Source organism: Oncorhynchus nerka, linkage group LG19 (genome assembly GCF_034236695.1).
Source record: "Oncorhynchus nerka isolate Pitt River linkage group LG19, Oner_Uvic_2.0, whole genome shotgun sequence".
Classification (NCBI taxonomy): Eukaryota; Metazoa; Chordata; class Actinopteri; order Salmoniformes; family Salmonidae; genus Oncorhynchus; species Oncorhynchus nerka.
Window position 1 is genome coordinate 21,056,181 of NC_088414.1, and position 10,355 is coordinate 21,066,535.

The 10,355-nt window shown below is 42.4% G+C and overlaps 1 protein-coding gene across 1 annotated transcript in view; it reads left to right on the forward strand.

The window, feature by feature from the left end:
- LOC115146911 (pappalysin-1-like) overlaps window positions 1-10,355 on the forward strand; it is a 128,149-nt gene extending 117,794 nt beyond the window's left edge. Inside the window, 2 exon segments of the mRNA XM_065004782.1 lie at window positions 4,426-4,526; window positions 8,024-10,355. Coding sequence (XP_064860854.1) covers window positions 4,426-4,526; window positions 8,024-8,138 — 216 coding nt within the window. The 3' untranslated portion in view covers window positions 8,139-10,355.

Below are 10,355 nucleotides of genomic sequence, written 5' to 3' on the forward strand. Positions count from 1 at the left end.
CAAAGATAGTAACTCTCCAGGGGAAACATGCTCCCAGCAGGTTTAGGAGCCTTGGCTGTTTGCTCACGTCGATTGCCGGGCGCTAGCGAAGTCAAAACCTGCCCTTCTCTCTCTCATTGGATATGTCTTTCTTTCTTTCTTTTCTCTTTCATTCATTCATTATTTCTCTTTATTTCTCTTGCTCTCTCCTCTCTTGCTAATTCCCTCTCTTTGTATGCACTCTCTTTCTCTCTTTATCTCTCCCGTTCGGTCTTTCATGCTCTTGCCACTCTCTCCCTCTTCCATGTATACATTCTCCCTTCCCCTTTCTCCCACTCTCTATCCATCTCGCCTGTGTCTGTTGTTATAACAACATGTATCTCTGTGTAGTGAAGAGTGATCACCAGCGGTTCTCATTGGAATAACACAATTAGTGCTGGTTTGTTTTATCAGCTTGCCTGTGTTCATAGGAGTTGAGGTTATGTGGATAATAATGATACAGAGAGGTGATCATTACACTTAATGTGTTTAAATACCAAAACAAAGTTTGATTTCAGATGTGAGATTCCCTTTTTAACGATCTCTAGATGAGCCACTTAGAACTGACAGGAAAAATGTAGCTTATATAATGATACATATTTAAGCAATAAGGCCTGAGGATGTGTGGTATATGGACAATATACCACGTCTAAGGGCTGTTTTTAAGCACAACGCACCACAGAGTGCCTAGACACAGCCCTTAGCGCTGGTATATTGACCATATACTACAAACCTCCAAGGTGCCTTATTGCTATTATAAACTGGTTACCAATGTAATTACAACAGTAAAAATACATGTTTTGTCATACCTGTGGTATATGGTCTGATATACCACGGCTGTCAGCCAATCAGCATTTAAGGCTCGAACCACCAAGTTGATATGTTATACAGAGCCTTGCGAAAGTATTCGGCCCCCTTGAACTTTGCGACCTTTTGCCACATTTCAGGCTTCAAACATAAAGATATAAAACTGTATTTTTTTGTGAAGAATCAACAACAAGTAGCACACAATCATGAAGTGGAACGACATTTATTGGATATTTCAAACTTTTTTAACAAATCAAAAACTGAAAAATTGGGTGTGCAAAATTATTCAGCCCCTTTACTTTCAGTGCAGCAAACTCTCTCCAGAAGTTCAGTGAGGATCTCTGAATGATCCAATGTTGACCTAAATGACTAATGATGATAAATACAATCCACCTGTGTGTAATCAAGTCTCCTTATAAATGCACCTGCACTGTGATAGTCTCAGAGGTCCGTTAAAAGCACAGAGAGCATCATGAAGAACAAGGAACACACCAGGCAGGTCCGAGATACTGTTGTGAAGAAGTTTAAAGCCGGATTTGGATGCAAAAAGATTTCCCAAGCTTTAAACATCCCAAGGAGCACTGTGCAAGCGATAATATTGAATCAGACATTTACATTTACATTTAAGTCATTTAGCAGACGCTCTTATCCAGAGCGACTTACAAATTGGACCACTGCAAATCTACCAAGACCTGGCCGTCCCTCTAAACTTTCCGCTCATACAAGGAGAAGACTGATCAGAGATGCAGCCAAGAGGCCCATGATCACTCTGGATGAACTGCAGAGATCTACAGCTGAGGTGGGAGACTCTGTCGTATATTGCACAAATCTGGCGTTTATGGAAGAGTGGCAAGAAGAAAGCCATTTCTTAAAGATATCCATAAAAAGTGTCATTTAAAGTTTGCCACAAGCCACCTGGGAGACACACCAAACATGTGGAAGAAGGTGCTCTGGTCAGATGAAACCAAAATTGAACTTTTTGGCAACAATGCAAAACGTTATGTTTGGCGTAAAAGCAACACCGCACATCACCCTGAACACACCATCCCCACTGTCAAACATGGTGGTGGCAGCATCATGGTTTGGGCCTGCTTTTCTTCAGCAGGGACAGGGAAGATGGTTAAAATTGATGGGAAGATGGATGGAGCCAAATACAGGACCATTCTGGAAGAAAAGCTGATGGAGTCTGCAAAAGACCTGAGACTGGGACGGAGATTTGTCTTCCAACAAGACAATGATCCAAAACATAAAGCAAAATCTACAATGGAATGGTTCAAAAATAAACATATCCAGGTGTTAGAATGGCCAAGTCAAAGGAGGAATGGGAAAAAATTTCAGTCTCTCGATGTGCAAAACTGATAGAGACATACCCCAAGCGACTTACAGCTGTAATCGCAGCAAAAGGTGGCGCTACAAAGTATTAACTTAAGGGGGCTGAATAATTTTGCACGCCCAATTTTTCAGTTTTTGATTTGTTAAAAAAGTTTGAAATATCCAATAAATGTCGTTCCACTTCATGATAGTGTCCTAATGAACAGGGCCGGGTGTTTTGTTTTTGTTAATTGTGTGTGTGTGTGTGTAAAATTAGATTTGTGTGTGTAGTAGTCCTTCTCCTCCACACCCTCCCTACCCTCAAACACTTCCCTCCCCTGAGCATAGACTGACACGCACATAGGTGGGGCCTGGCATGATTCTAGTCTGTTTTTGGAGGTGGGGGTCATGGGGTCTGATGTGCCTGCTCTTTCACAGGGGCTTTCATGTTTCTGTGGGTGTCTTCCTGGGACTTCCACGGGGCCCCTGGCCCCCACTCAGCCCCCGTTCCAGCCACCCTCTGAGATCCCTGATCAGGGCCAGATGTGGCAGCTGGTCCAGCCACCCTGGAGGTCAAGGTCATAGGAACCCATATCAAATTTGACCAGATAAAGAGATCCTCACACAGAGGGAGAGGGAGGGAGTAAAAAGGCTGTGGTGATAGGATTGTGGGAGAGAGGGATTGGGTGGGGTGGGAGGGAGCAAGTTGAGGGAGAATGGGGGCTAAACTGACAGAGAGGGAGAGACAGGAGGAAGAGAGAGAAAGTGTGAAGCAGACAGCAGAAGAGGGTATGAAGGAACGTGAGAGAGAAAAGGGAGGAGGAATTGGAGCGGTGTTTTTTTTGCCTCATGCCTGGATCTAAAGAGGCACAGAGTAAACCCTGTTCATGCGATTGACAGCTGTTTCTGAAGTGTGTCCGGCCTGTGCTTGTAAAGTCATCACATGGAGGACCCGTTTGTTCAGAAGAGCCTGGTCTTGGCCGCCCAACCCTCGTCCATTAGGAAATCCCTCTCACAAACAACTTGGTTTAATGCTCCATTTCAAAGACGGAAATGCGTCATCGTGCCTCAGCCACTGGTGCACTCTCCCTCTTTCAGCCCCAGTGCCCCAATGTTTACTCTACAAACCCCATGCCCCTGAAGACCTTGAGTCCCAGACAGGCTATTGGTGGGCTTCCCTGGATGTATGTTCTCTACTGTACTGTATATACCATCCAGTGTTACCACGACATTGGAGGCCATAGGGGAAAGTTATGACTCTCGAGGGATCCTCTGTCCAATGATGTTCTGCAGAATCTTGCCCTTTTGCCGTTCTTTGCTGTACTGTTCTGTACTGTATGTCTTTCTTACCAGCCAATAAATAAGCTACTTGTGTTGGCCCATGACTTAGTGAACTTGATGTTATTCCCGTAGTCACGGTTTAGTTGTACGGTATGTTGCCGTAACAACAAACAATTCCATTTTCAGATAATTGGAGGATGAGACTGACTGCTGAAGTCTGAAGTCATCCCATGCCAGCCAACATCCTTCCTGATTGTGCTAGCTAATAGGCCTAGTATTTCCTAATGACTCAGTTTATTTGTTACCCCATTGCTGCTTTATTTGTTGCGGTAGCCAATGTTTCTCTACCGTCACTGCTCTGGCCCTTCTGTCAAAGCCCCCACTTAGAACCCTAAGTGGGGGGGGTGCAGACGTACTCTGGTCTAAATCCGCCAGGCGCTGGCTGGAGACACATGTGTTCCTAGTTTCGAGCGACTGGGGATGCATTGTGTGTACCCAAACAGCTGAAGCAGGCCCTTGGAGAGGCAACACAGCAGCAGCTGGTGCCGCTGACGCACCGCCGATGTTCGCCTGTGACGTCAAACTCTACACACTGGCAGAGGCCTATGGTAGGCCGGGTCTATTTTGAATGTGTTTCTGGGCACTCGTCACTTCATGGAGGATTGACACTTCACAACACTCGTAGTACTCCACCACATACCGCGACGGGATTGGCTGGCAGCAGTTGGCTCGTGTTTGTCAAGCGGCGTTTCCCGCTAGTGGAGTGGACGCTGAGGCATCTGACACTATTACCACTGTTGTTAACTAATGTTCTTTAGGAATGTATCAGCACTCCTACAGAGCCACAGTCCTCCTGAACTATTATACTAGTACAATAATACTATAGACATCATTAACACTACGTATGTACAAATCCTATAAAACCCAAGCATTATTCATAGACATTTAATTGTCTTTGTTTTTGTGCTTAGATTTAACATTGTATGTGTCTCTGTGTGTCCCTGCCAGGTAATCCCGTTCCCCATGTCCTGTGACATACGGGAAGACTGTGCCTGCCGAGACCCCAAAGCTGCAGAGAACAGGAAAGAAGAGCACGTCCACTCCCTGGGGTGACACTCCCTCCTTGCCCCCCCCCCCCCCCACCCCCCACCCCAAACACTCACCCCAAAACCACCCACACCTGGACTGGGACCGAAGGCGACCCGCTGTCCCCTTCCTCCCCCTAACCTCCTCCACATGCTGCTTTACAGGAGTAGCTCTCCACCCATACTGCAACCCCCTAACAGACACCTGCCTCCGACTTCTCCAGATTGGGAAAGATGAACAGACCAGACTAGATAGGCTAAGGGAAAACCCATTTCTTAAAGAAAGGAAAGAATCTGCAAAGTCACCAACCACCAAAACATCTACAGCAAGAGAAAAAAAGAAAACACAAATACAAAACAGTTTTTGGAATGAACAATATATATAAAAAATGCCCCCCAGCATGCCTTTTGTTTAGTTTGGTGCCAGCTTCCGTGTCCATTTAAAACCGTACAATCTCATATGATTCTCTTTCAGCCCCCCCCCCCCCCCTAAAAGATACGTTATCCATATCACATGGAATCTTTGTTTTTTTTTGGGGGGGGGGGGGGATTGAAGTCATCAATGGTGGCACTGAATGACAGACAGAAGGACTATTGCCAAAATAACAGATAGTATGAATGCACTTGACGTGCCCTCATGTTGTATTGCTCCAGAGCTGGTGAGAGTGCCATTCCTGGAGAGATCACAGCACAGGGTTCAGGCTGTCAGTTCCCTCTGTCTTCTCTCGATGGAAATGCGTTTTCTTTTTCTTCATATATCACAGGCTTAGAAGCTCTGCTCTTACACAGATGTGAAATAGGAAAGAAAAAGAGTTGGTGGGGATATAGGCGACCATATTGATAAAGAGATTCAAACCAGAGAAGTCTAACATATTACAGGAAGTGACATCACATGCAATGAAGACATATTGCAATGCAAAAAAAAAAACTGTCATTATGGCTGCTCCTGCTGCTACTACTTTTGCTGCTACTTTGCCATATGACCAACTGCATACTATTACTACCCAGTGAGGTTGGACGGAGCCCCGTCTGCCGTACCGCTTACCTCCTAACACCATGCATTAGTGGACACTTGTATCTGCATGTACAGTACACTCAACTCAAACCGAGAATAAACACTCCTGCAACATTGCAAATGGTTAGTGGAGAAAAAACAAACAGTTGCAATAGCCTCATAATGTTGATGTCTAACCTCAGAAAACATAACACCTCACATTTCCATTTCTATACCTTTTTTGGTTTATGCAGTCCAATAGGCCGAAGACTTAATAGGTTATTTGTCTATCAGAGAATATACCAGAAATGTCTCACCAAAAGCAATGTTGACTCAATACAAAAAAATGCAATACTTAATACTGAATTGAAAACGACTTCAAGAATGTGATTGACACTTGAAAACACAGAACCTGGTGAATAGTAGTCCGTGTTCATTCACAACTACATCCTCCAACGGTTTCCAGCGGCATAGTATAGCCTTGACTTCAATAGGCTCAGTTCAACACAAACAACATGGAGGCTGTCCTCATTTTAGTATAGACATCTGGATGTATTCGTTGTCAGCAAGTAGCATTTAGAACAGCAGTAGTAGTAGTAGTTTATGCCTGAGACACTATTGTCTTGGCTTCTCTTGAGCCCAATGGCTTGACACACTGCATGTGTTTAGTAGCCCAGCTTGGCCTTTTCTTACCTGCATTAGTGCTGGAGGTGCCATCCCTGGCACTAGTAGTGTGACTTTTGTACCTATCCCCCCATTAACCACACAACAACCTTTACTTCAAATAGACTCACCTTTCATAGCCCATAAACAAAATGTGCAAATACAGATACACTCACGCACACACACACACACACGTATAACTGAGTCCTCCTCATCAGCATATTGTCATGAAGGCTGCTTGGCTTATTAAGGTCCACAGGCTGCTGCTCCATGTTTCAGCCATCCCTGGGCTATCTGGTCATAAATGTATACAACCCTGTGTATTCCTCTTAGGCTGCGTTCATACAGGCAGCCCAATTCTGATCTTTTTTTCATTGATTGACCGATCACATCAGCTCTGAAAAAGACCAATTAGTGAAGAAAATATCAGAATTGGGCTGCCTGTCTAAACGCAGCCTTAGGGCTGTTTTCAGTCCATGTCTCGGAAGTTCAGCGTCACAGCTTGATTGAAATGTAAAGGCATTTGTTCTCGCGTTAGCGGAGACTGCATTCACTGTAAACGCTGCATATATCGACTCAATCGGAAATAACCTTTACATTTTTCTAGCGCACAATCTGTAACGCTTAGAGCCCTTGAATAGAGCCCTAAACACTCTCATCCGGTATGGACCAATGGGATGGTCCCTTTGACTCCTCAACATAGGCTGCTATAAGGCATTCCAGAATATTCCCATACACCTTTCAGTTCTGACCAATCACTGGTCACCATAGATACAGACAGAGTAGAGAGATAGTAGGACAATACCACGTCACACAGTAAAGTAGGGAGACATTTCAACGTCAAATGTACAATGTAAATATGAAACTTTACAATTGTTCTCCTGTTAAAATTTCTCATTTATGTTAAATTTTTACAAAATGTCGTAATATTTCATCAGTATTTGTATTATTTTACCTCAGTTACTGCACTTTTAGGTTGCCTTTTAAGAAGAAAAATATATGTCAAAACGTTTAGAAGCTGCTATTGTCAGAAAGGTGATTTGAAAAAGTGTATGATGTTTTTGTCATTTGACACTCCTATGCTATTACTATTAGCTTTCCTGTGATTAGCATCGTTGTATTCCCACCCGTATCCATTATCATATGATTACGATATTATTGTATCAAGGCTATATAACCTGGGACTTGCGCCATTTTTTAAAATGTAGGTTCAAATATAAAAAAGTCAGATGTACACGTTTTGAAATATTATACATGATATGAAAGCATTAATGTATTTTGTGTTCCTCCTGGTTAGGAGACAAACTTTTCATTTTTTTCTCCATGGTTTGTGTAATGCACCATCTTATGTATTTGATGCAAATTGTGGCGTGGAAACCATGGAGAACGGATAACTAAATGAAGAAACTACCCCAAAAAAAGGGACTCTAGAAAGTTACAGAATTGAAAGACTTGAATAACCTGAGTGAAGGAACTGTGGAGACTACATTCATTGTTATATAGCCTACATCAGCTTCGACAATTGTGCATTTAACACTTTATACAATATATATCCCTGGTAAATTGAACTGTGTTATGTTGATATAATCAAATGGTATGAAATAATACTCCAAATACTGCTGCTTTCATTAGAGATATTACTAGTAGGGAGAGATTCAACAGCACTACACAAAGCCAAAACAACCGTACTGTGGATTATCATCATCTGCCAACACTCTCACAGGATTTCTAAAAAGCCATCCCATCCATAGACTAACCCAAGGGTTATCTTGCCATTGGACCCTCCCTTCCCTCAAACTGGACAAACATTATAGATCTGTCATCTATTTCACCCCCCCCCCCCCTTTCTTTCACTTAACTACAGCTCTTGTCTTCGACACTGTCTTGTGTCGTCATCCTCATCAATGTCATTACACAGTCCGGAGACCAGAAACAGTGACTCTCCGAGAAAGGGATATGACAGTCTTTACAGAATGTGACTGCTTCTGTGTCAACATGTACACAGCCCATGATGTATGGTCTGGCTTTAAGTCTTCTGATGTGTTCTCTGTACTGGGCAAGGTACTGTTCCAAAGCCATAAAGCCAGGATGTTATGAAATGAAGTTTCAGATGTGATGTTTTGTATACGAGAACATCGCCTCTCTACTGTAAGCCACCACAGCATACCTTCGCTGTACCTCATGCCTGTAATGTTTGCTGCTTCTATATGTTGGTATTTAGTGATATTTGCGTCTCTTAGCAATGGTGTAAATAGTAGAACTATTTATTGAGAGTGTGTTATACTTTTTTAAGTTATATTTAATGTTCATGTAAATTATTTTTTACATTGCTCTTATAAACAGACATATTGGTTGTGAGTTAAAAACTTCTTTTTTTTCTCTTCCTTTAATTGTCATTTTATTTCTGTCACAATGCCGTTGTCACAAAGCGCTGGTCAAGGTCGTTGTCTCATTGGTCACTGGGGTAGATAGACACTACTCTCGCCCAATGAGAATTCCCCACATGTTTATGCAGTGCACAAGTATAATTTCTTTCATTTCTATATTGCAAATCCAGAATGTTCTGTCATTTTCCACATTTTATTTTATTCGATAACTCTTCAATAGTAAACCGAACTTGCTCTAAGGGGAGAACCTATATCATGTTGAAGTAGGTAGATCCATACTCAATGAACTCTGAGGAGTGGTCAGGCAATCGGGGGGTGCTCCAGGTGGGTTGATGATAGAGGGGCTAGAGAAGGGGTGGGATGGGTGGAGGTGGGCTGCTTTTCCTGGCGATCCTGGGTATTTGTCCAGGTGTAAAAACTGTGTACACACAGGGCTGCCCCTGGGCCAGGACCGATGAGTCTAAGTTTCTCTTGGAGACGGCGGCTGTTCACTGCAGCACTCCCCTCCTGACACTCCGGGCCATCCGTCACTGTCAGGCAGAAGAAACGGCAGGCTGGCGTAGCGGTCAGGTCGGATAGGGAATGCCTTGGAGGTGAGGTGGGCCGCATGGAAGAGCAGGGAGGAGGGAGAACTGGAATACTACCTAACATATGAGCCCTAGTGCAGCAGGTTGAGGAACTGCTCTGTCCTTCACTGTCAGACCAGAGGAGTAAAATACATTTGAAATGCATGGCAGAGAGTCCGTTTCAATGTCTTTACATTAGTGGTGGAAAAAGTACCCAATTGTCATACTTGCGTAAAAGTAAAGACACCTTCATAGAAAATGACTCAAGTAAAAGTGAAAGTCACCCTGTAAAATACTACTTGAGTAAAAGTCTAAAAGTATTTGGTTTTAAATATACTGAAGTATCAAAAGTAAAAGTATAAATCATTTACAATTCCTTATATTAAGCAAATCAGATGGCACCATTTGCTTTTTTTTTACGGATAGCCAGGGGCACACTCCAACACACAAATGAAGCATGTGTGTTTAGAGAGCCAGATTAGAGGCCGTAGGGATGACCAGTAAAAAGTACATTATTTTCTTAGGAATGTAGTGAAGTAAAAGTTGTCAAAAATATTAATAGTAGAGTACGGATACACAAAAAACGACATAAGTCGTACTTTAAAGTATTTTTTACTTAAGTACTTTACACCACCGCTTTACATAGAGTAGACATAACTTATTTTAGTCCATTATTGTGAATGGGAGGGGATTCTCACAAACACAAACTAGCTACAAACCAGACATGAGTAAACAGTTGAAATTCTGTGGTGTTAGCTAGCTTTGCTAAAAGCAGTAAACTTTATTCAAGTACCTCTCACAGGCTCCTGATTAAAGAATGGTCCACTTGTGTTAATTTCTTATTCCCACGCACAAAAATGAATGGTCCTTTTCTAAGTGGAAAGTATAAAATCTAGTATATACATATTATGTGGATATTTAGTGGAATTATTGCAATGTTTCGTACCCGATTGTTCAGCATATATATTTTAAGATGTAAATTATATTCTATGATGATTGTATTTGCAAAACCATGTATTATCTGTTTGGGGTAGCTCTTGGATTTTTACCAGAGGCATTATAAGAAAAATACATTGTGCATTGTCTACCATTTGAAGTACCACCTGAAAGTACAAAATAATACTAATACCATAATGCACAGGCTTTATACAAACACTGTTGTCAATTGTCTTAAAACAGTCATATACAAAATCAAACGTCATTTATTTGTTGTCAAGATGAATAAAGCGTCATGTGGTCAGTT